The following is a 25218-nucleotide window of genomic DNA, read 5'->3' as shown; positions in this document are numbered from 1 at the left end:
GTCAGTAGAAAACCTTTTTCCGCCTTTGAAGAAAGCTTCTAACATCTGAAATAAGAAATTACAGGTGGGGGAAAGCCTTCAAGTAATTTAAATACACAATGGGAAGTAGTCAGAGGAAGGTTATCAAGACTAGTGTACTGTACACTAACCACAAGTAAAGCTGTCTTAAATGAAGTACTTAAATAATCGGTAATTTTTCTGTTTCTTTTACTTAATGGTCTTTGATAAAGCCCACAGGAACAGCTTGCTTTGGAACTGGCTACAAATAAGAACTGATCCTAAGGTCAAATTTAAGAGTCAGGTCTTGTGAAAACTAAAAGGCAATAAGCCAAGTTTCTTAGAGAGAGAATGCAAACTTTTAAAGCAATTATGCCTCCTGCAGTTTGAGAGGACTCCTTTAAACATATCTTAGGGGGAGAGATTGTAGTAGGAGGGCAAGGGTTTATTTCTGTTGTTTTTTGGTCCAGTAAAACTGCAACAACATGCTTTAATGGCTAATGGCATGATAAAGGCTTTGATCTGGTTACAGGACAAAGGATTCAGACTGGATGTTAAACTTGATATGGAATACAGCCTGCATAAACACAAAGTTACTGTATGCAGCCTTCGAACAAGTACTAGTTTTCTAAGCTTACATAAATGCTACAGCATTCTGTGGACTGTCTTTGAGGATGCAATCATTCAAACATATTCAACAGCCACAGTAAGTTCTTTGGATATTCTAGTGTAACTAGGAGTATATTCCTGGTGGACTAAATTTAAGGCTCTGAATTTCACATCCACTTCACTGCAATAAGGTATTTGAATATTTTAAGATACCATTTCTCCAATGTAGCCACCAAATACAATCTCATCCTTATTACTCAACTGTAATTCAATTTCAGTCAAAGATATAGTCACTGCTATATATTTTTATACGCCGATATCTCTCCAACTATAATTTAGTACTGACAAACCTTAAAAAATTTGTTTCTTTCTCTTAATGACAAGCCTTTTCCCCCTTTTCTCTATCTTATTACCCTTGACACCACAAAAAAACTCTTATCTGATGTTACAAGTATATTAAAAGCACAAACATAGATCACTATATCCAAATATTATAAAAGTCTGACTGGGAAATTATGATTACAAATGGATCTTGGTTTCCTACTATGACTCACAATTAATCCTAATATTGCTGGATCAGTTCAACAGTGTTTCAATAGATTTGTCAGAATAAAAAAAAAAGCTGTTTGCAAAATTTATACAAATCTTAGTAAATACTCATTATCATAAAGGGAGTCAGTAAGAACACAAATGTTGATTTTAGACTATTAGAAAGCCATTAATGTACTCAGAATTCAATAAAAATTCTGAACATGTAATAATATTAAAGGATACAGAAGACTCCAGTTTACCTTTAATGTGGCTTGTTAATTTCTTTGAAATGAGATACACTTTAAAAACAGTTTTCACATAAAAAATAGATTAATCTCAAGTCTGTAATTTTTATTGCTTTTCAAAACGATCTCAAAGGTAATGAATCATCTGACCAAAATGGTTCTGGCAACAAATACAATTCTAAGGGGCTGAAGTTGAACATTCCAGAACCTGGTATGTGTAAAATCAAACCTCCTACTGACCTTTGGTGATGGGGAAAGCTATATCACAGGCTCCATGTGCCTTTTACATGCTGTCTCATTCAAGTATTCACGTAGAAAGACTATTATGACTATAGCTTCAATAGATGAGGAACAGATAGAAATAATATTCATCCAAGACAAAAATATCTGATGCCTCTGACTGTGTGTTTGCTTGCAGGAAAAGGAGAGAGAGGGAAGAAATTGAGAGAGAAATACTGCCAGTGTGCGCTTTTTGTTGATCTAAAGAGTACTAAAGGGATGACTAAACATTACAAGCAGAGATAAAATGTACACACAGACTGAATATCCTTTGCCTACCTTTGTATTAAACTCTACTGGAGAGGTATAAAAGTCAAACCTATAATGACTTTTGTAAATTGGAAGTAGATGACCTCCAAAAAAACATAAAAATTGAGAAAAGTTGTGGCTGCTACATTTTTCCCTGAAAGCCAATTAAAACTTAGTGAACTTATAACCTGGTACATTAAATAATACAGTATTATTAAAAAAACAAATACCTTTTGTTTCTTTCCAAAGAGTCTGCTTGTTAGAGCTGTGATTAAAAGGAAAAAATATTTTAAAAGGAGCTCCTAAATATTACAGGGAGTGTCAAGTAGTTAAAATTACCATGGCTACACACTTCCAGTTTGTCCCTATGCCAACAGAGAGCAGAACCCACCCCCTCATCCTATAGTGCAGCATCAGCAGGTTAAGTATGAGAAATAATACACAAAAATGGCAGAACTATTTTAGCACTTGGAGTTTTACTTCTGGAGGCAGAAGCGGGAGAACACTTCTGTTTAACTTTCTCTTATTCTCCAGAAAATGACTTAAAGTTGAATCATCCCAGCCATTACTATTTCCATTTACTGCATGCACTGCACAGGATTAACATAATTATGTGATTTAAAGTGATTAAACAGTGACATTCAGCCAAATAACACTGTCTGTTGAGGAAATTAAAAGTAAACAAACTAAAGTTCAGATATTTTCACCTGAAATGGACTTCAGTGAGCATTTGTTTGAAAAGGAGCTATGTAATAAGAGCTGTTTCAGCTGAGCTTTGATCACTGTAGTTGAAATTCAGCCCTGCCAGAGGGATGGGCAGAAAGACAACATGCTGTCATGGTTTGAGATAGTCCCCAAATCCAATTCCCTATTTCCATCCCCCCTCCCACATCTCAACCTAATGTGAGATGGGTTTTTCCAGACAAAACACACCAGACTCAAAGTGGGGGAAAGGGAATATATTACAGTGACTGTACAAATAAATACCATATCACATTATACACACGATTGCAACTATCTCTACCATGACATATGTATTTACAATGATCAGATCTCTTCTCCCCTCCAAATAAAAGTCCAGGAGGGAAAGAAGGACAGATCCCTTCCAGTTCTCAAGCAGCAGCAGCATCTTCTGAGGCAGCAGGTTTCTTTCTGTCTTCTCCACATGCAGCAGCTGATTGCTGGCTTTCTGCCAGCACTCAACGAGGGAGGTATCAAACTCCCCCGGCCCCATCGCCTCACCCGAGGGGTCTTCCGTGGGCTTCGTAACCCCAGACAAGGTCGTATCACCACGTCATATCATGAAGACACAGGGGGGTCTTCGTGACTGTCTGGTATCTTCAGGAGACTCAGCTCCTTGCTTGCAGGGCCTCTGTGCCACTGCCTCTCAGGCAGCAGTGCAAGGGGGGGAAGGAGCCAAGGTCAACTCCCCCCGCATTCCATCTGGCCGTCCCAGTCCAGCTCTGGGACGTCTCTTGAGCTTCTCAGCTCCTCTCTCTCTGGTGCTGCATGTCCAAAACTCTTCTCCTAAATAGGAGTCCATGTCCCTCTTCTCCAAGAGGGTCTCCAAGGGAGTTTTGGGGAATCTGGTATCAGTCTTACCCCAAACTCTGTCTCTCAGCTGCTGGCTCTCTTTCTCCTGGCTCTGTCTTCCAGGAGTCTTCTCTGTGGTGCTGCATGTTTCTGTTGCTCCTTCAGTTCTGGTTCTTATCTCTTGGCTCTCTGCCACCGTTTCTCTGGTCAGTGTCAGCTGCTGTTCTGCGCCCATGGAGAAAAAACGTCTCCCGGCATAACTACAGGCACCCAGCCCAGCTTTATGCTGTTCCAGGTCCCTGCAGCCCCCCAGCCAGGGGCTGGGAGGCCCCAGAGGGCCCGAGGGGCCCAGAGCCCCTTCCTCGTGGCTCACAACATGGCCACCTCTTCTACAACAACCCAAAACTACAACTCTTCTCTTCCGGTCTGTTTGTGAGATGTTGACATTTCTGCAGGAGCGCCCATTGGGTAGAACTTCAAAACTTCCAGAGGTTTCCACCCCTTGGGGTCTACCACTTTTCAGCCTCTGGGGAAAACAAGGTCCAAACCACGACACATGCCCATTAAATTAAAGACCTCAGGATAAAACTGCTTGGTGAAAGTCTTATGCTGGCTCTTGGGTTTCCTGCCTTAAATCACCTCTACGTATTTTAGCCCTCTAACCAGTGCAGAGAAATGTCTCGGATCAATGCATTACCTTTTATTCCAGTTTTCTTGTCTTCAAATGATTGTTGGCTTAATTAAAATGTCCATAGAATTATAGAAGATAAGGCTGGAAACAAAGCTGAGAGGTCATCCTGCCCATACCCATGACCTAAGGTGGCTGACCTGCATCTCAAGTGTTTGTTATGTAAATTTGCTAATTATGTTCCTAAGGACCAGCATTGATTAAAGTTCCCCAACCACTTCATGTGATCCAATTCAGTGTTTATCTAAATCCAGCAAGAAAAATCTATTCTACCCATAAGAAATAATCCATCCCAAATTTCTGATTCTAAACTGAGAAATGTTGGGTTTTGAGGTAGAAGAAAAATTCAAGTCAACTCAACCCTCCAAATAAACACCACCAACACGGCATGCAGATAATGTGTAGATCACAAAAATCTGCATCTAAGGAACATCAGATTAAAAATTTTTGTTCTTTTTCCAGGAAAAAATGAGACTTTTGAAGGTTCTTTTTAAAAACATCCATAGGTGGCACTGAGTTCTACTCTTCAAAAGGAAACATCTCTTTTATTATGTTAACTTTATAGTGACCTTCATGAAATAACTGAAGAAAACATAAGAAAAAAAGATTAATTAAGAAGGATTTAACACCATCTTTTATGACCTCTATATACAACCAGCAGGGAACAGAAGTAACACATTAAATAAAACAGATTAAGACATGCAAAAGCACTATCTACTTGTATGCCTTGCACTACAATCCGTTCTTTCTGAGAATCATGGAATGATTTGGGTTGGAAAGGACCTTGAAGATCATCTAGTTCCAAACCTCCTGCTGTGGACAAGGACACCTTTCACTAGACCAGGTTGCTCAAAGTTCCATCCAGCCTGGCCTTGAACACTTCCAGGGATGAGGCATCCACAACTTCACTGGACAACCTGTTTCAGTGCCTCACCACCCTCACAGTAAAGAACTTTTTCTGCATATCTAACCTAAACCTACCCTTCTTCAGTCTGAATCCATTGCCCCTTGTTATGTCACTACATGCTCTTCCGAAAATTCGCTTCCCATCTTTCTTGTAGGTTCCCTTCAGGTAGTGGGAGGCCACAATTAGGTCACCCAGAAGCCTTCTCTTTTCCAGGCTGAACATGCCCAATTCTCTCAGCCTTTCCTCATAGGAGAGGTGCTCCATCCCTCTGATCATCTTGGTGGTGCTCCTCTGGACTCAATCCAACAGGTCAGTGTCTTTCCTGTGCCAAGGATCCCAGAGCTGGATGCAGAGCACTCCAGGCGGGGTCTCACCAGAGTAGAGTAGAGGGGTAGAATCCCCTCCCTCACCCTGCTGGCCATGCTGCAGAACACTGTTGGCTTTCTGGGCTGCAAGCACACAGTGCTGGCTCATGTCCAGCCTCTCACTCACCAGCACCCCCAAGTCCTTCTCAGCAGGACTGCTCTCGATTAATTCATCCCCCAGCCTGTACTGATACTGGAAGTTGTCCCAACCCAGGTGTAGCACCTTGCACTTGGTCTTATTAAACCTCATGAGATTCCCATGGGCCCACTTCTTGAGCTTGTCCAGGTCCCTCTGGCTGGAATCCCATTCTAGAGTTGTGACAACTGCACCACTCAGTTTGGTGCCAACCACTCAGCCTGGTGTCACAAAAGGGGTGTCAAAAAGAGGGAGAAAGTGCAACTGAGACAACAAAAGGTATGCTCCTAAGAACGGAAGAGCACCAAATAGCACACGACATTTTCATAAAGCATTACCAGAAAATGATTTTACATAGAAAACCTTTTTTTTTTTTGTCAGTATGTTTCTCTTAAATAGAAACTTCCCCACTTGTTTCTCAAATTGCCCCTTCTTGGACTTCATGATACAAAGATCCCTTTGTAAAGTAGCTTTCCAAGAGAGGCAGAAGGTGTATTTTATATTAATTTATATTTCTTCTTTGGAAATTCCAATCTTTCATTACCATTACTCATATGTTATACAGTTTCTGCTTCTGTAATTTTATGAAAGGTTCCTCTCCTCACACCTCCATGCCATTTTTTGATCTAAAATTTGTTTCCTCATTCTTTTTTTCCTAAATCTCTAATCTCTACTTCCTGTTCAGGAACCAGATTTTCCACCACTTTGAAACTCCAGCATATGTAAAAACTGTCCTTAATAATTAATGCACATCTTCCACATTTCCTTCCAAGTCCTTGAAGGAAGTTTCCAATACAGAGATTTCAATTCTGACATGATTTCTTTCATTTCTGTTCCAGGAGAAGATATTTTCTTCCCCCTTCTCCATTTTGTTTTGCCTGCAAGTGAAGCACCCTTTCTACCTGAGATCAGAGACTTTCCTTTAAGCTATGCTTTGTTGAATTTTCTTTCTGGCAGCCTATAAAGAAGTCTTTGATATATGCATCTTTTCTGTTTTCTAACATCAGAAAAAAGGCTGGGTAATGTTTAGAGGTCATCTTTTGCTAATGTAACTAGAACATACTTGTGGCTACCTGGAAGATCAGGAACATAAAGCTTCTTCATTAGTATCCAGAAGTACGATACCATAATAACCTACTCCAAAAAATGCATGCAGGATGAGGAAAAAACCAGCAACAAGCAGAACAACCAAATAATTGGTTGCTAACTGAAAATCAGTAGCTCATTTCTCATTTACTGCAAAGAGCCCAATGACTTGAATAGCTATTAGCTTAAGAGGCCAGCTGTGGATATGACCATGGCCTGGGAGCCATCGAGATGTGCACCACGATCCCAGACTCACTAAAAGAGATATTGCAAATGGAAGCTCTCAGAAGATGTTGATTGCAGAGGAAGAGAATGTTATCACATAAACCAAAGGAAAACAGAAAACTCAAAGATGTGCCTGTATTTGTTTGAAAAGAAAGTCAGATATAGATGTCTTATAGAAACAGGAATTATGAACATAATCTTGACTATGTAATTAAATAGCCTGTTAAAATTATTTTTTCCTCTTGCCTTAATTTTCCATCTGATTAAAATTTCCCACCAAAGGTCCTCAGACTTATAGGGCTTTGATTCTGGCAATGCATTGCAGCTCTGACAGGTAGCAGTACTGCAGAATTCTTTTCTTTTTATCCCCCTTTGGTCTCTTCTTCATACATTTATGATCTTACAGTATTTTTTCTCCTCTAGTCACGGATCATATGTAAACAACTAGAATTATTTTTGGAGGACAGCAGTATAACACACTCTATTTCTGTTTCTATCAAGAGATCACATTCTTGCAGATTCTTACTTTTTTTCAGTTATTAGGTTTGGGCAAACATTTGTCTGTCAAAAGGATACATTTATTAGGTATTTTATTTTATGCTTCTGATAAACTGTCAAGATTCCTAAGCATGGCCAAATAAAACTAATAAAAATATTAAAATGTTTTTTTAAAATTAGATTACATTCCTACGGTTGACACACTTTGCTGACTTTTCAAAAACATTTACCCAGTGATAATATACTCAGTACTATGTATATTGCAAACCCATCTCCAAAATCTCAAAGACAAGTTTACCAAAGCACTTACAAACAGAGAAGACATGCTAAATTGCTTTTCTGAATCTTAAAAGGCTGAAGTAGGCCCTTAATGATTTGTCAACTCCAAGCCTACATCAATGAAAGGGTATCACATCTGCAGCATTTACATCTTCTTTTTTTTCCCGTGAAACTTAGTAGAACTGATTCTCGATCTAAGCTTTGAAACACTTATTCACCGATATTTTTAATTGCAGCTAGTAACTTGTAACATGCTTGCTTTCTCTGAATGTTCATTTTTAATGTTACTGTCACCATTTTAAATGCCCAGTTCACATACATCCTATGTTAGACTTACTAGAACCAAATCTAAAAATGCCTTTACGCATGTGTCCATGCTTGATTGATTTCAACTTTCACCCATATATTCTCTGCTATATATGTCTTTTAAACATGGTTTTATTACTGAATCAGCAAATGCACATTTTAAAACAAAAAAAATCTACAGAAGATCTGAGTTAATGAAATTTCTGAATGTGTTTGCCCCCCCCGAAATAGCCCTCCTGTAAAATTTTGTAACTTGGAGACATCATTCCCTTTTGAGTGACATTTATAAAGAAAGCATTCTCAAATTAAAAAAAAGCACCAAAACATCCTGGCAAATATCTGTGCATTTTCCTACTTACCACTCAGTTGGTAAGTCTGATTGTTTTGACAGCTTTTTAACCTGAGCTGCTGATTCTAAGACTCCTCTGTCCTTCCTGTCCCAAATTCTGCCACAGAGCCTAACATTACTGAATGTCAAAACCTTACTCAAAGCCCATCTACTTAGTCACAGTTTTTGCCTTAAAGAATATAATAACCATAAGACATTCTACATCATTAACACACTAATGGATATACGCATTAACTGTGTTTTTCATACACTGGAAAAGCATGAAAAAAGATATGCTAGAAATACTCTGAATTAATTCTATCAATATTTGCCTCCTTATTTGTTACCGATATATAATGTGCGAATATTTTATGGAATCTCTAAACTGTCCATTGTATTTTTGCATTTTGCATTCCCTCTTTTTCAGGCAAATCTGTTCATTCTAGTTGGCAACCTACTTTATTTCTTTGCACCAATTTGCCACCACAGTCATGTAGTCAAAAGGGTAAGAAAAAGACCTACCATTGTTCCTTCAGATGCCCACGTTGCTTGTGGTGCTCCCTCTAAACTAAAAATTATTGAGGGACGTGTATGATGAGAAAGAGAGCACACAGCTGCAGATAAACTCTGATCTTTTGGAGGTACTTCTCCTCACAGCATCTACAGAAGCATTTTCGTGCTTAGCATCCATTTGTGACTGGCTTTAACATCCTCACATTATGGTGCTCTCAATTTTTATAACTTTATTTTTTAGCCATATGATTAATTTCCTTAAAAGCTACAGATTTGAAAGCTTTCACTCTTTCTGTGAACATTCCTCATTAGAGAGAAGTGCAGATTTTACTGTGTCCTAATGAAGCTAATGAAGACACTGTTAATAATAGCAAGTGATGCCTAGCATAAACTACAAAAATAGTATATTTTAAACTGCTGCAGACTGTCTACAACCACGTAACAGTCCTTGGCAATCTATCCCTCTTTATCACAGTACCTGCACAACATGCTGAACTGTAAGGTATGCACTGCAGCCCCAGCAATACACAGGGTCAGGAAAGAGCCAAGTGCTTTCTTGAATGGGAAAAGACTGAAGCATAGGAATGTTTTACTGCAGTATGGCCTGTTATCTCATTCTTTTGATCTAGATCACCTCAATCTACAATTAAATTCGTGTACTTCTCTGAACTAGCTCTCATCATGGACCAGCAAACATAAAGCAGTTCAGAGGAAGTCCTAGCATCAACGGGGTGACACTGGAAGTCCACTAGAAACTTCCTGAGCACTTCAGACAGCATACCAGTTACAGGATGTTAGTTGCTGCCTAAAAGAGCTTCTGCCCAGTTTATATCTGTGCTGAACAATAGAAATGTGCCTGGTTTTAAAAGAGTCAGCTGGCAGCTGGCTACTCATCCTTTCTAGCCTGGGAATGTAAAGTAGACCCTAATTCTTGTTCATTTATGTGCACAGGGGGAAAGTTATTGAAGTGTTCAGTTCTGCATGCTGCAGAAAATCTAGCGGAGACTTGAGATCTCTTTAAAGATCCAAGATATTTGGCTACTTTTGAATGAGTATCTGAATTCATACATTCTGATTTGCCTCCTTCATCTTCTCCTATCCTGTCACCTGTGCCCATAACAAGCTATAAAAGGCTCATAGGACATACGTTGCCCTTTTTATCCTGTTTATAGCACCTTTGGTTAGAATTATATGTCTTGAGCACACCTAGCAGGAAATGTTTCCCAGCAGTACAACCAAACAGAACAACCCAAAGAACATCGTGCACCCAGCCAGAAGCCCACATTAACTTTTGTGATAAAATTACTTTTTTTCCTGGAAACCTAAAGAAAGGTCCTGATTTGCTGCTTACATATACGATTTGTCAGGAGGAACTTCCCACTAAGAGTTTCAGTTCATGTTCTATATATTATACATTGGCCAAGTGTGATTAAAAGCTTTCAGCTGCAGTTTCCATGTACAAAAGACATTCCATTTACTGAAGTACCGAGATTCTATTTCTTCCATAAAGCAAAAGTTCCAAACATTTCCAGTGGACCAAACATAAATAAGATGCTCCCTTGAAGGAGCACTGGTAACCACAAAAGTCATAAAAAGCAATTTGCCTTATCATTTGCTTGCTGCAGCCATTAACTGGTGCATTCCATTACTTGTTCATACCTATTCAAAGGGCAGGACCAGATCTATGTATCTCAATGAGTTCTTACGGAAATTATCAGTATTCTTGATTTTAATAATTTTATCTCTCATTTTTACCATAAAAAATTTCAGTCAAGAGTCTGCCTGCTTGTCACCATGCTACAAGCTTCTGGCAGCACGTACTCAGTTTAATGACAGTCTTGGTTCTATTCCAGCAGATTATTTAAAAGAAAAATGTCCTGATGAAAAAATCAGCTGTGTTTAAATAGCTATGTAGCTCGACCAGACAATTTGAGGGCTTTGGCTGTTTTTTCCTCTTACAGACCCTTATCAGGCCAATATACACATACACACGGACAGTATTCAATGTGCTTAAGTTTCATGATCTGCTGAACACATTACAGTAGGTGCATTACAGAGAATGCATTATTTTGTTGCTCTATGCTTCCATAGCCAGGCTTATTCAAGAGACTATGGAGCTTAGCTTAACACTAGTCACCTAAGGTATGTCTTGATTATGTATTTTAAATACGAGTACTTAGAACTTAAACAAGGATATGTATATACTTTAATACTTGTCAGCAACTTACTGCAAAAGCAGTAAGGTGGCTGATAAACTGCCAATTATCCTTCTTCCATGTGCTACATATTTTTGGAGATCCTAACAACAGTGCTGGAGAAAGGACATCAAATGATGCTTAGAAATGTGATACACATTTTCATTTCACACTCCATCAGTTTTTACAACTAGAGCTCCATGAAACGTATGAGAATACTTGGCTAACAGTCATATCTACTGAGGTGTAAAATAAGGATCAGATCTCTTTTTAAAAGAGTTTCATTTTCTTTACATGACTAAATCACATGTTGACCTTTTTCCAAAATATATTGTAAATATTCCATACCTCTACCCATCAATTAATTTTGAATCTCTGAATTGTGTTTTGACCTGTTTTAATAGACATGTAATCAACACACATTTTTTAAAAAACAGTTAGGTAAAGAAAAGAAAACTGATTCATCCTTCCTCTAAATTGAAATACATTGAGTTACTGATGTTAAATCTTTTCAATTCTAGTAAGTTCTTTTCCCATCTTGCACCTTGAAAGAAGAAACAAGTGTATTATCACCTTTATAGTCAGCAAAGCTATGGACATCAGTAAAAACATATTTTGAATTCAAATTTCAATCTGTCATAAAAGATTAAAGCTTCGTGCATATATAAATGGGAACTATAAAATGATAACAGATACATAGCATGGAATCATTTTGCTTGAACAGCTGTTGATTTACCAGTGTAGCAAAGCAGAAAACGTCTTTTTCTCACCTCTCTTAAACCAGAAACTTCTCCTTTTGCTAATGGTCTGGTGATGGATGCAGTGTGAACTCTGGCATCTGACACTGGTTGCCCCTTCATAAAATGTTTTCCAGCTTCATAAATATTCACTTCTACCATCTTACCCATCAACAGAGGATCCTTTGGCACAAGGACCTTTCAAATAAAGATAAAGACATAATTACTAAATACCACAAGGAACATCAGTCTCCAGTTTCCACTCAGAAAACAGATGATAAACATCAGAGAAAATCCTAAAACTTTAAAATATTAGTCATCAGCATACACTATAGACCCTGCCACATTGACCAATAAGATCTCCAGCTTGCATTCTTCAAGAGCTTTGCAGTGTTAGCTCAGCATTTTTCAACTCCAACTGTGAGTCCTGTTTTTTGATTGATGAGAAAGTTGGGCCTCAACTGCAGCTTTTGAATCCAGACCCAAACAGTTCCCAAGGGTACTCATAGTACACAGTTCTAATAGCCTGTAAAGCTTCCTGTTTTCATGTCCATGCCATAACACTTCTTTAAAAAATGTTTTTGAGTCTGTAAATGCTTCTGGACAGAAATTATGCCCTTGTTTCTCTTTGCACAAGCCCTTGTTTCTCTTTGCACAAGCCTTTATTTTGACTGTGCAGAACCTTTGCAGCTGAGATGCATGACTGACAATGAATGCCTGTAAAAATGGACGAGTGCATTTCTTGGGTCAGCAACTAATGCCATCCTTTTCTGAATTTGCACAATCATGATATCAGAAAGTCCCATTTCATAAAAAAAGCAGCACATAACAGATATTCCTAGCTCATGTGTCTTACAAAAGAAAGAGTCCAACATACTTGAGTGATATTTTTTGCTGGAAGAATAAAGGGAGTAAAAAAGGCTTTAAAAAGGCTCTAAAATAGACAAGTAGTTAAAAAAGAAAAGTGGAGTAATTTCTTGGTGAAATTATTTTTTATTTCTTGGTGAAATATTTTACAGTGTTTACAGTGAAAAATTGAATCATGGGAATTTTTTTAATCACATGTACTTGAAGCTCATCCACACACAGAATCTCAGAGTGGGTCATGTTGGAAGGGACTACACTGGGTCATCTGATCCAACTTCCCTGCTCAAGCATGGTCATCCTAGAGCACACTGCACAGGACATTTCTGGAATATCTCCAGTGAGGGAGACTCCACAACCTCTTTGGCAATCTGTTCCAGTGCACAGCCACCCACACAGTAAAAAAGTTCTTCCTCGTGTTCAGGTGGAACTTCCTGTGCATCAGTTTCTACCCGTTGCCTCTTGTCCTATTGCTTGGCACCGCTGAGAAGAGCCTAGTTCTGCCTTCTTGGCACCCTCCCTTCAGATACTCATATACACTGATGAGGTGTCCTCTCAGTTGTCTCTTCTCGAGGTTGAACAGGCCCAACTCCCTCAGCCTTTCCTCATAAGAGAGATGCTCCAGTCCCTTAATCATCTTTACCATTGTCCACTGTACCCGGTCCAGGAGCTCCCTTTCTCACTTGTACTGTGGAGCCCAGAACTGGACACAGCACTCCAGATGTGGCCTCTCTAGAGCTGAGGAGAGCTTTTCAAAGATCACATTAATATATCTTAATTCTTTGATGCTGAAACTGAAGTTCCTTAAAATTACTTGATTTTTAGACTGCCTGTGCAGACGATTTTCAGAGAAAAATTCTGTGCCAACCACATCTGGAGAGCATTTTGTTGCCAGACAATGCCTCTCCATTTTCACCTATCACAATTGTTGATTGTTCTACTTGGAGGAAATCACCACCAGTAGTTTCCCAAGCATCTTTTTCCCTAAAGGCTCAAGGTGTTCATGACTGTAAGTGTTTCCAGATCGTAGGATTCTGCTGAACTTCCTAAGCATCTTACAAGAAAAGCAGACATCTTTGCCTTTCAGAGATGGGCAAGCTGAGACTAAGCAAACACAAAGCCAGAGTCCTAATGCTGGGACAGTGTTACAATACAACTAGATCAGAGTTCTTCCCATGTAATTCATCATGGGCAAATTTAAATCAAAAGAAAATTAGGCAGCTAAGTATATCACTGGGCTTGTGACCGCTGTAAATCTTTGTGTCTCCATATGCAAAAGGACAGTAACTAAGTTTAAATGTGACTTCAGAAAAAGAAAGGCGTTAAGTGAAAATATCTGGGAGGTTCTGTAAACAACCAAGCAGCCAGGCCTGACACACACTCAGACATTTTTTTTGATATCATTATTTGTAAGGGGGAAAATCGTCAACCATATTTCTAATAAACAAAGTTACACCAATAGAAACCCTCATCTTGACTGTTGATCTGGCAAAGTACCCTATTCTGTTCAATGTAAACTATATTACCAAAGCCTCCACAAATGTAAGGTGCAGTTCTACCAGGAAGTCTGTCAGTGTAGCTCTATCGATGTGGCTTTAATAGCAAAATCTTTTAATACAGATGAGGTTAGTGAAGAGAGAACAGGTTTGATAACTATTTGAGTTAAAAGAACATTACATCAGGACTCTGAGCTTCACCTTCCAAGAATATATAAAATGATACTTAGTGACTCTAGAGTGGTTTTCAATTTACTATCATTCAATTTACTGCTATTAATCTTAGTCACTAGCACCACGTCTTGTACTTACCTGGGTGAGCAGTAGGATATTATCCTTGTGAAACACACCCTACATAGGATTTTAGGGAAAAGACTTACATTTTAATAATGAAAAGTATTTCTTGCATAATTGAATTCAAAATTACTCTCTATGTATGTTACTATGTGCATTTTGTGTATTTTTTACCAGTCCCAATGAGGAGCTGTATTAGGTGCTGTACAAACACATCATAAAACATCAACACATTTTTTTTCCTGTACATATTGCTTTTCATTTAATTAATTAGGCTTTCATCAAACAAGCACTGAACACTGAAAAGCCCCAAGCAATTTCTTTTTAATCTCTATATGGAAGACTGTGTTTCTCAAATCTGAGTGATAAGCTACAAAAGCAAGGAATAGTGATACATAAGACTTAGACAAGAAGTTAAATATGTAAAAAACAAAAAGGAGATTTATCAAAAAAAGAGAAAGTGAGGAAAAAATAATTATTGAACCAGATATCTAACAGAAACAGATATTTCATGAATAGTAATGTTCCCTACTACTAAGCAAAAATAAATAAATGCTGTAACACAACCCAAAACCAGAAGAAACCACTATTGGTGACTATGTAAGCACAACCATCACCTATAGCCTCTCCAGGTTCAGACAATTGAATACCTAAAGGTAGCAAAAGCGAACTGTAGATAGCTCAGTGCAAGGAAACGGACAACGACCCAAAGGTAAAATGAGAATAAAATCACAATGATTTAGAAAAGCAAATTTTCTTGGGTCTTAGCAAGTCATCTGCTTCCGAGCAAAAGTAATAATTTTGTGAAATAGATGTACTTTCTTCCTAGCTCAAAGGTAATCTTTTTGTGTGGAAAGAATTTCTTTATAGAAAGTACATAGAAGGAAATGACAAAAAACAGAAGGAAGGGATGCCATTCAGGAAGGCCTAAACAAGCTTGAGTAGTGGACCCACGAGAACCTAATGAGGTTCAACAAGTTCAAGTGCAAGGTGCACTTGCACCAGGGTTGGCAATCCCAGACAGGAGTACAGACTGGGAGAAGAACTTATTGAGAGTAGCCCTGCCGAGAAGGACTTGGGGTTCTGGTGGATGTGAGGCTGAACATGAGGAATGCATGCAATGTGTCTTGCAGCCCAGAAAGCCAATTGTATCCTGGGCTGGATCAAGAGGAGTGTGATCTCACAAAGTTCCATGCTTTGTCAAGGTCAAGGTTGGCAATTCTGCCCCTCTACTATGGTGAGACCCTGCTGGAGTCTTGGGTCCTCAGCATAAGAAAGACATGGACACAAGACAGAGCAGTTTCAGGGGAGGGCCACAAAGATGGTCAAAGGGCAGGAGCATCCCTCTTATGAGAAAAGGCTGAGAGAGCTGGGGTTGTTCAACTTGGAGTAAAAAATGATCCAAGACCTTATAGCAGCCTTCTAGTACCAAAAGAGAACTTATAAAAAAGAGGAAGAGTGACTTTTTACACTGTCAGATAGTGATAGGACAAGGGGGAACAATTTTAAACTAAAAGAGATTTAGATTAGTTGTTAGGAAGAAAATCTATACGCAAGAGGGTAGTGAGGCACTGGAACAGGTTGCCCAGAAGAGAGAAGTTATGGACACCTCATGCCTGGAAGTATTCCAGGCCAAGTTGGATGGGATTCTGAGCAACCTGGTCTAGTGGTTGGCACCCCGGCCTGTGACAGAAGGGTTCAAACGAGATGATCTTCAAGCTCCCTTCCAACCCAAACCATACTATGAATCTATGAGATAAAACATATCATGCCAAAGTGGTAATCTAAGAAATTTTCTGATCCTTCTATTCCTAGAATTATTTTTTTTTCCAATTGCATTGCCTGAAATACTTTTCAGAAAGATGTATGAAAACTATCATGACTCAACTGTTCAGAAAACAATGCTTTGGGGTCACAGTAATTAACATTGCTGCAATAATTAACAGCTTCTTAAACCATGCTGTATACTCAAACAGCCACTGTGCATTTCTTAATGTAATTTCAGGTTAATTATATTTATAACACAGAAACAAAATATCTCATAAACAAGTCTTGTTAGTCACATGTTTCCTGGAAAATACTTATTTCTTTCCTTGTTTTTTTTGTATCGTAACACACTGTGCTGCTGAGATTATCAGAAAGAAAAGATAAAACAAAAAGATGTTATCTGGTTTATTTAACTGTACCTGCTCATAGAAAGGATTGTGAGCAACGTAGTAATTGGAGTCAAATGATTCTTCTGTTACCAGAACTCTCTGCCTCTCACCAACCTGGAACATAGAAGATGAGAGAGATGACTCAGAAAGGAAAAATAATTAATTATGCTGAGAAGAGAACTGCAATTACAAACAAATGCTCTTAGCAGAAATAATCAAATTCTCTGAGGAAATTCTGTGTCAGCAAGAAAGTGGAACAGGAAAAGCTCTACTTTAAACTGTCTAAAACTGACAGGGTTAAAAGTCAAAATTAAGGGCTAGAACTGTGGTGCTATAATGGCTTAACATGAAAATCATGTTCAGAAATATATACCGATTTTTATTTATTAACATGATAACAAATAAAAATGGCAGATATGCACAGAGTCCATTACATCTTCATCCAACTAATGAAAAAATTGTGCAATCAATTACTCAAAAGGTATATTTTCTTTAAAGGCCACACTTGTTATTTACAATGCTAGGGCATCTCTTTATCCCTTTTTGGTGATCTCACCAAGCTGTGCTTGCAAGATCACACTAATTTCCATTACAGTGGAGCCAACACTGCATATTACAAAGACTCGAGAAGAAGAGTTTTTAACAACTCACAGACACAGTGATATTATGTAAGGCAAAATGGTGTAAAAAGCCCTTTGTTTAAAATTCCCAGCTTCCAAATGCTCCAACACAGTTTAAGGGAAGCACCAGTTTTACATTTAGTTAAATGAAAGATGCCAAGACAAATCATTTGCATTTAGGGGCCAAGTAGATATGAAACTAAATCTGAATTTCCCCAAAGTTCAAAATCTCCCACATAGCACCTTTTGATTTTGTCCATTACTGAGTTGTGTAATGAAAATGTATAGCTTAATTTCTACAAACCTTGAAGACATTTAACTCACATTTTTAGTCTGAGCTCATCTCTATTTTCTTCCATCTAAATGTACCCTGGATTATTTCCAAACTATTTGACAAATGCGTTCTGCAAATTACAACTGTCTAGCAAGTTAAATTTTCTCACTGCTTTTATTACTATTTTGAGACTCAAAAAGGTTTCACATTTTACTCCAAAGTTTTAATATCTATGAGTAAAGTTACATTCAAGACTCTTCCCCCTCCCTGAAAGACTTCCACCACATCCTAATGGCAGCTGTTACTTAGAAGTTTTAAGGCCTCCATCATAAGGTTGACGTGAACTAGCAAGAACTTGCAGATCAGATAATAATGTTTTGATTTTTTAAGGTACAAGCAGTAAAAGTAAAAGATAAGATTAGAAGTTTCTCTAACAGTCAATGGCAGAAAATAGAACATTAAAAAATAAGAACAGCAATATCACACCTACATTACAGTATATATATACTGTATATATGCATATATATATATATACACACATGATACATATATAATTCTGCACTTGCTGAACAGAAGGACTTCATAGAATAGCTCTTGCCTTCTCTTCCTTGTGCACATATCTAAATATTCCCAAAGTAAACCCTGGAGAGAAAGGGAGACAGTAAGCACCCAGCTCATTTCCCCCAAGGCAGTTAGAGTTCATTCTCAGGACTGCAAGTGTGGGGTACAGCAGAAGGGGTAAAATCCCTGACTTCCAGACCCAGTAACAGAATCTGAATAGCAGAAAAGATGTATATATTTGCGTACTTTTAAGAGGTGTTTAAGAATTGTTTCTAGCACATTTAGAATTTCCATTCATGTTTCTCTAGGAAGTCTGCAATTACATATAACAACAGATACAACATACTCAAATTTTAGTAAAAATTCGGTGTAACCAACAGTGAAGCAGTTTTTTTAAATTATTTTCAAGAAAACAGTTATTCAGTTCAAATACCCAAAGGAGTTTTGCAAAACATGTCAATAAGACACTTGAGATAACTACTCCAATAATAAGATTTCCCCAAAACTGAGAGGTTGTGTTACTTCTATAATATTTGAAACCATAGCTTTTAAAAATCACAACTCAATATCTGCTGTAGCACTTAAGTGCTAAAGTCTCAGATGTCATGCGATATTATGAAAAAGAGGAGGACAAAATAAGCAACACCCTTGGGCAAACATGCTACCACTGAAAAGCACCAAGGCCAATCACCAAGTCACATCCTCACATTGCATTCATTATTTACTGATACCAAAACTTAGCAAAACTGGCTCAAAGCAATACTGGGCCTGTAACTCATTTCACAACTGTCTTGTGGTTCCCTGAGTCTCTCTTATCACCACATTCTGCCCTTATTGCCGCTATGAGTCCTGCCCATGAGGCAGGCTGAGCTACATGTGTTATCTTCATACTCTCAGATGAAAGAATGGTAACCATATTATTAAAAAAAAAAAATATCAGAGGGAAGAAGAAAAGAACACCTGTGTTAGATCATTTGAGATAAATTGTGGTTTCTTCAGAGACACGTTGCCAGTTTTTCTCATCTTTGCTTCCATGAGCAAAAGAGGTCAGGTCTCCATGTCCCAGTGGGCTAGACTGAGCTTTTGGGCTCAGAATTTCTTGGGAATGGGAGGAAATCAGGAAGACTAAATTTTTAACATAGCATCAGAACTGTGGCATTTAAATTGAACACCAGAAATGCAGAGGAGCCAAACAGCCTGTACCAATTTACAATACACACATACAGACAAACAGGCACACAAGACTAAGATGGCACACTGCAGGGAATGTAGGTAAACCCAGTAATTGTTCACTCGATGAAGGTACTGGATTTGTAGCCTTGGCCAAGACCAAACTCACAGAAAGATACAATATTCAGCCATTTGCAGACTCTTTTGCCATAACAACAGAAAAGGAAAATTCCATTTAATGAGTTAGGCCATTGAGTATTCATGATCTACAAGACTAATTGGCTACATGCATTTGTAAGACAGAAAATGACTATCTATCCTGCATCCAAGCATAATTAAGAAGAAATGTAAGTACGCAGAATGCAGCTTTGGTATTGAAATTTGTTCAAGAAGTGTAATATGTCATCATTTCAGCAATTATTCCCCTGGGATCTCTAAGTGCCTAAGTTTCACCTCTCTCAAAATTTAAATACGCAGAAACCAGACACGATATCTAATAACAGTCATAATTATAATAACCTTTGATGATTTTTTTCAGGCATGTACCAGCAGAAGTAGTTCAGTATCTTATTTTTATTCCTATTCTTTCATCTGCTTCCACAGGTACGCACGAGTTCCAGCTCTCAGGGAACTACAATTCTGCCAAAGCATCTGGAACTTAGGAAACTCAGCCCTGACATCTTAATTTGGAAAGGTTTCCTATAGAAGCATTACTTTTTTTTCTTTATGGATGGCAGTATGAAAATTCTTATGAATGACAGCAAAAAAACTTGCCTGGCAACCTCCCCCATCCCAAGGTGGACTGGTCATATAATTTACACAAAGAGAATTTGTTTTCACCAAAAACAGTGCAACAAGCGCTGCTGGTCGTATCACTTCCTACACTGAAACAGTTACCAGGAAGTTTGTAAATCTCAGAGTTAGTAATGAAATCACTTAGGAACTTTATTTCATTTTCATTTATCCTACAGGAAATTCTGACATGATAATTCTTTAACTCAGTTTTTCCTTTACTGGAAATCATGAAAAGCAGTTTTTCCAGCTGGCTGATTTTATAAAATAATTGAACAGTAAGATATTTCCAAAACCCTTATTGGCTGCAGTCAAATTAAGTTTCTTTTTTAAACCAAAACTGACTGAATCATCTAAAACACAAGACCGGTTTTTAAACTCTGCAATAGTTTGGTTGTAAAGGACTGTCCCTTTTTTACATGCTTTGACAGAATATTGCTACATAATGTCAACAGTGGCCTGCTGTGATTTACTTAGATAATTTGTACCTCTAATTTTTTTTTTACTTAATGAAAACTATGATTGCACCAGTTTTGATTTATTGCTTATTACAGCCAGAGCATGTAGCACACAATCTTTCTCATTGTTTTCTTCTCATTCTTTTATCTGAATTTTGTTAGCTTTGTTTGTAAGAGCCTCTGTTTGGCTAAAAAAAAAAATAAATTAATAACCACTGTCTTTCTATATTTCTCCCATAGAAGATAACACGCTGCACATGTAGCATCTCCATTGATTTAGAGACAGTTGCTAAAGCCTCCTTCAGGTTGAATTCAATTCATAGTCGAATTGATGAGCATCTCTCAATTCATGTTGAAGGAGGCTGGCCTGGATTCTGACCCCAATCATTACGGAACATACTTAGTACAAAGCTTGGAAGCCACATAAAAAGTTGCTTTCCTGTATTTGTTATTTAAATACATCATGAAGCAGGCAATAAAAAATACAGACTGTCACAATTCACGTGAGTATGTTTTAGCAGATTATTCTGATGTACAGAATATTTCTGGTAAACATGCATACTTTGACCTTTACTAAGTATAGCAAAGTTTAAGCAAAAGTAATTTAGAAAGTGTTCATTCTACATCAGTTTTGGTGTACTTCTCTCCTGATTTTTCAGTTGCAGTCTAATTATTTTAAATATATTTTAATAATTATGCAGATGATGTATTCTTCCCCATAGAGCAGGCAAGAACTGCAGGACCTACTTTTTATGAATCAAGTGAATCTTTCTGTAAATAGAAGCCAAATTTCTTGAAAATTATAATTAAGCATTCTCTAAGTCTTTTATTTATACATTGTAGGTATTTTCTCCTCCCGACAGAGAAGTCTAAGTGTGCCACAACCTCCCTGAAAAAAGATGAAGTTCATAGAAACTTACAAAATGGTCCCATTTTGATGACACCAGAACACATCTCTTTTCAAACTCTCCTTTGTACTGCTTTGTTCAGCTATGCAGCACTGCTCCTCCAAATTTAGGGTGTATACACACATCCTTTTCTGAAGGTAGTACGGGAGAGTGGACTTGTCTCAGAGCTTTTCTACAAAGTTGTTAGGATTTTAAATGTGGAGACTGAAAAGCAGTAATATTAAAATAGTTCAGCTCCTGAGCATGACAATTTTTATGCCAGGATAAAAATACTTTTCAGCATACAGCATAGACAGCTGCCACTTCACTATGGCTTATGTTACAACTGCTGTCCAATTCCAGATGGGTAGGTGCCTCCTTTTTATTCTGTTATGTTCAGTGCATAACCCTGTACAGAAATGCAGTAACACAGTGGCATGAATATTTAAAATTCTGTATCTTTTACTTCATACAATAATTAATCGGATTAACCTTTATAACATGTGTCTGGCCCATTTTACACCTGAGGAAAGGAACAGAGAACCTGACCACTACAGTGCTGCAGAGTAAGCAGCAGATTTCACCTCATGGGTTTCAGATGTTCCTGCTTCCTCCTCCCAGACCTAGACATTGCTACCTCAGTCCTACACCACCACTGATCAGCAACAAAACCAAAATTCTCAATCTCTTACATAGATTACAGAGCTATGGATGCTCTTAAAATAAATTTGTTAATTGACAGTGGATGTTACTGGTCCCCCTATACACAGCAGACTGTTTTGTACTTATGTCCAATGCGCTAAGTTTTACCATTTCACACTTGCTATGAGTCAGTGTTTTTCCCTTACTTACACTGCTCAGTTTTTTTGCAGCCTTGGAAACAGCATTGGGTGGTCATCTTCACACACAGGAAAGCACTTAGCTCTTAACTAGTGAAGTCTAGAATCCCAAGTGTCAGCCAATACAGCTTTGTTAAACCACGAATATTAAACTGCCCATCTTTAAACAAAGCTGCCGAAATTTTACTTCAAAAGGATTGTGTGAAATGTTTGATTTATAAAATGTCTAAGCAAATGGCCTTTTTTTTGTTTTGTTTTAGGCACACTTGCTTCAGACACGCTGCTCTTTCCACAGCATCATTCAAAATTCAGAATGGACACAGGCAACAGATGCCCACAGGAGAAACTCTTTCAACCATTTTCCAGGCTGGCTTGAGACTGTGCAAGCAGGAAAGAAGGATTAGATATAAATTAAAAGACAGCCAGCTCTGATAGCACACAATCAGCATAACAAAAAAGTGTCTCAAGCCTTCAGCAGCAGGCAATGCAGCTCATTAAAAGCAAGTGAACCCCTTCTCTTTGGACCCCTTATGAATCTGTTGGCATAGCTATGGGGGAGGGAAAAGGTAGGGAGAGAAGGAGGCGAGAGATAGAAGTAGACTGCTTCTGCTGTCTTGGCCCATTGCTCACGCTTCAGGGTAAATAGATCCTTTCTATTACTGTGCACCTGCATCTGACTGCTTCATTTTGATTTGGTCTCCTGCTGTGAAAATGTAGCTTCTCCCAGCACATACAAACTCTGCCATGCAGCTCAGATGAAAATTATATTCAGAGATGTGAGCGGTGACCTAAAAATGACAACTGGTCCTCAAAATATCTGATTCCTTTTAAATTCTGTAAGTTTGCATTTTGCTTGTCTCTTCTTTTCATTGCCTACAAAAGGGGTAATAAAAGCAGTATTTTGACAACTCTGTCATACTACCGTTCTAAATTTCATTGACTGTGTACAATATTATAAAAGGAAAATAAGTTTTCCAAAATGGGAGATATATATCGCTCCAAAAGCAGTCTCTCTCATTCGGATCTTCCTGTTGTAAACCTGGGCTTAAGCAGTAAAAGGATGAGATGTCAGAATCTGGTTTTATTCTGGGTCCGGCACAACGTTGCTAAGGCACTCTGTCTGTTTTCTTGTGGTCTCTGAAACGCTGTTTCCACACATGCAAAATCCAATTCTGATTATTACACAGAGTAGTGACCACAAAGATGGGGAAGTTGTTACAGTAATATAAAATACTCTACGCAGAACTGGTATTTGAAACTATCACATAGCACGAGCCCTCAAGCAACTGCCTTAATGTAATTCTGGCAAAAGCCCCTCCCCTTGTTTTTTCAGATGATCTTACAATCCCCATAAAACTATTGCAAATACCTACAGAAAAAGTCCAAATGAAAAGATCAGCTCAAAATAGGAACAAGAAACATCTGAGAAGGTAAAATATGTTTAAGGTCTTCCTTTCATACCCCAAATATTTCAGAAACAAAACAAAAAACTAGACAAAGAGTCTTCCCCTAAGGAAACTTGACATTTAAAATATAAATATGGGAAAGCATACTATCAATGCTGATCTTTTAGAATGGAGGATGGCATTTAGGAGAATATTTTAAAAATATTTTCAGCTTCCAGTCAATTTGGCAATCAGATGGATTATGGTGTAACGAGTAAACAAATATTTAGGTTCTTTAAATTTTATTGGTTTTTTTTTTTCCTAACAAGCTAAGCCTGTGATGAAGTGAGGTGACCAAGCTTAAAAGCATGATTGGTCTTTGTTAGGGAAGGCCATGCTTTATACTTCTTCTGTGAAATTATTTAAAATTACTTAAGATTGGGTGTTTCTGTTGGAAGCAATGCCTTAAGATACACTGCATATTTCCAAGTGATTTAAGCACAATATGAAGTGGCAGTTGCTAAGGCAACAATATGCAATTCCTGTTTCAGTGATCTCTTTTAACAGCTGCATAAGCCTAGACAAGTATCAGTTATATGAGAATTTATAAATCATCTTGGTAAATACCCTATCAAATAACTCCTCCAGAAATTGCTTTAGGAACTTGCAATACCAAACTGTTTATTCAGACTAAAGTCTTGTCTACACTACGGAAATAAAACCGCTCACCAGTGGCTCTGTCAGAAGGGTGCTGATGTAGCACAGACTGATCTAATACCGTGTTCAGCATCCCCAGCTGTTGGAGAGAATTGCCAGTAATAACAAAAGGCCCTAACGTAAGCGTCACTCCAGTAAATTGCAGGCAGAACCGCACTTTGCTTCCTCACAGACAAAATGAAGCAGGAAAAAGTTAGGAATAAATGGAAATACTGGATTGAAGAACACAGGTGACAAAATGAACACAGCACTAATACACAGCACTAACAGTCAGTACTGTCATCCCTGACATGATACGGAATCCCCACAGTAAGACTGGGTGCTCCTAGAATACATCTATAGCCTGATATTTTTTTAATTAAATACACCAAAAAGACTGCTCCAAAAAGCTGAGCTTCTCTCCAAAATATCACTACAATTTTTCTCACCCTACAAGTGAGGCCAATCTTCTCTGTTCATCTCATCTGAGAACAAAGGGAGAGCAGATGGGATAAAACAGAAAAAACAAAGGTCCAAAATGACCCTGGTATGCAAAGCCAAACCCAACTCTCCCCCCAAATTCACTAAAAGCTGTGTTAATATGTTTAACAACACACAAAATACGTAACATAACATTGTTGCAAGGTAATTAACTTAGAACACAAAATGGTGGCACTAACAGAGAGAGTTCAAAAAAAAGGTATAAATATGTATCAGCTTTCTTTTCAAAAGAATAATAAAACTCCTTTTGCACACACGAATCACAGACTACTAAAAAAAGCAACTGAATATCATCAGAAGCTGATAATGTTAATGAAGATAGGATAATGATATTATTTTATTTTGAAGGTAGACGCTACATGATCAAAAATTGCACACTTCAGGGGGTTACTTCAATCTAAGGAAAGGTAAGACCCTAGAACTGCTGACACTTCCAGCGGCATAGTGCTGAATGACAAATAACATCAAGGGCTTACAGAGGGAACAAAGTGAATGATTCATTAAAGAGTGATAAATGTA

General features: G+C 38.0%; 1 protein-coding gene across 1 annotated transcript in view; it reads right to left on the bottom strand.

The window, feature by feature from the left end:
* Positions 1–25218, bottom strand: part of CDKAL1 (CDK5 regulatory subunit associated protein 1 like 1) — a 411527-nt gene that overhangs the window by 15423 nt on the left and 370886 nt on the right. The window contains exons 14-15 of the mRNA XM_064665704.1: positions 16547–16630; positions 11740–11904 (exon numbers count right to left, since the gene is read on the bottom strand). Of these exons, the coding sequence (XP_064521774.1) occupies positions 11740–11904; positions 16547–16630 (249 nt within the window). The remainder of the gene's footprint in view (positions 1–11739; positions 11905–16546; positions 16631–25218) is intronic.

The sequence above is a fragment of the Pseudopipra pipra genome, chromosome 1 (genome assembly GCF_036250125.1).
Source record: "Pseudopipra pipra isolate bDixPip1 chromosome 1, bDixPip1.hap1, whole genome shotgun sequence".
Taxonomy (NCBI): Eukaryota; Metazoa; Chordata; class Aves; order Passeriformes; family Pipridae; genus Pseudopipra; species Pseudopipra pipra.
The sequence above is the reverse complement of the archived record's forward strand: the minus strand, read 5'-3'. Positions and strand labels throughout refer to the sequence as shown.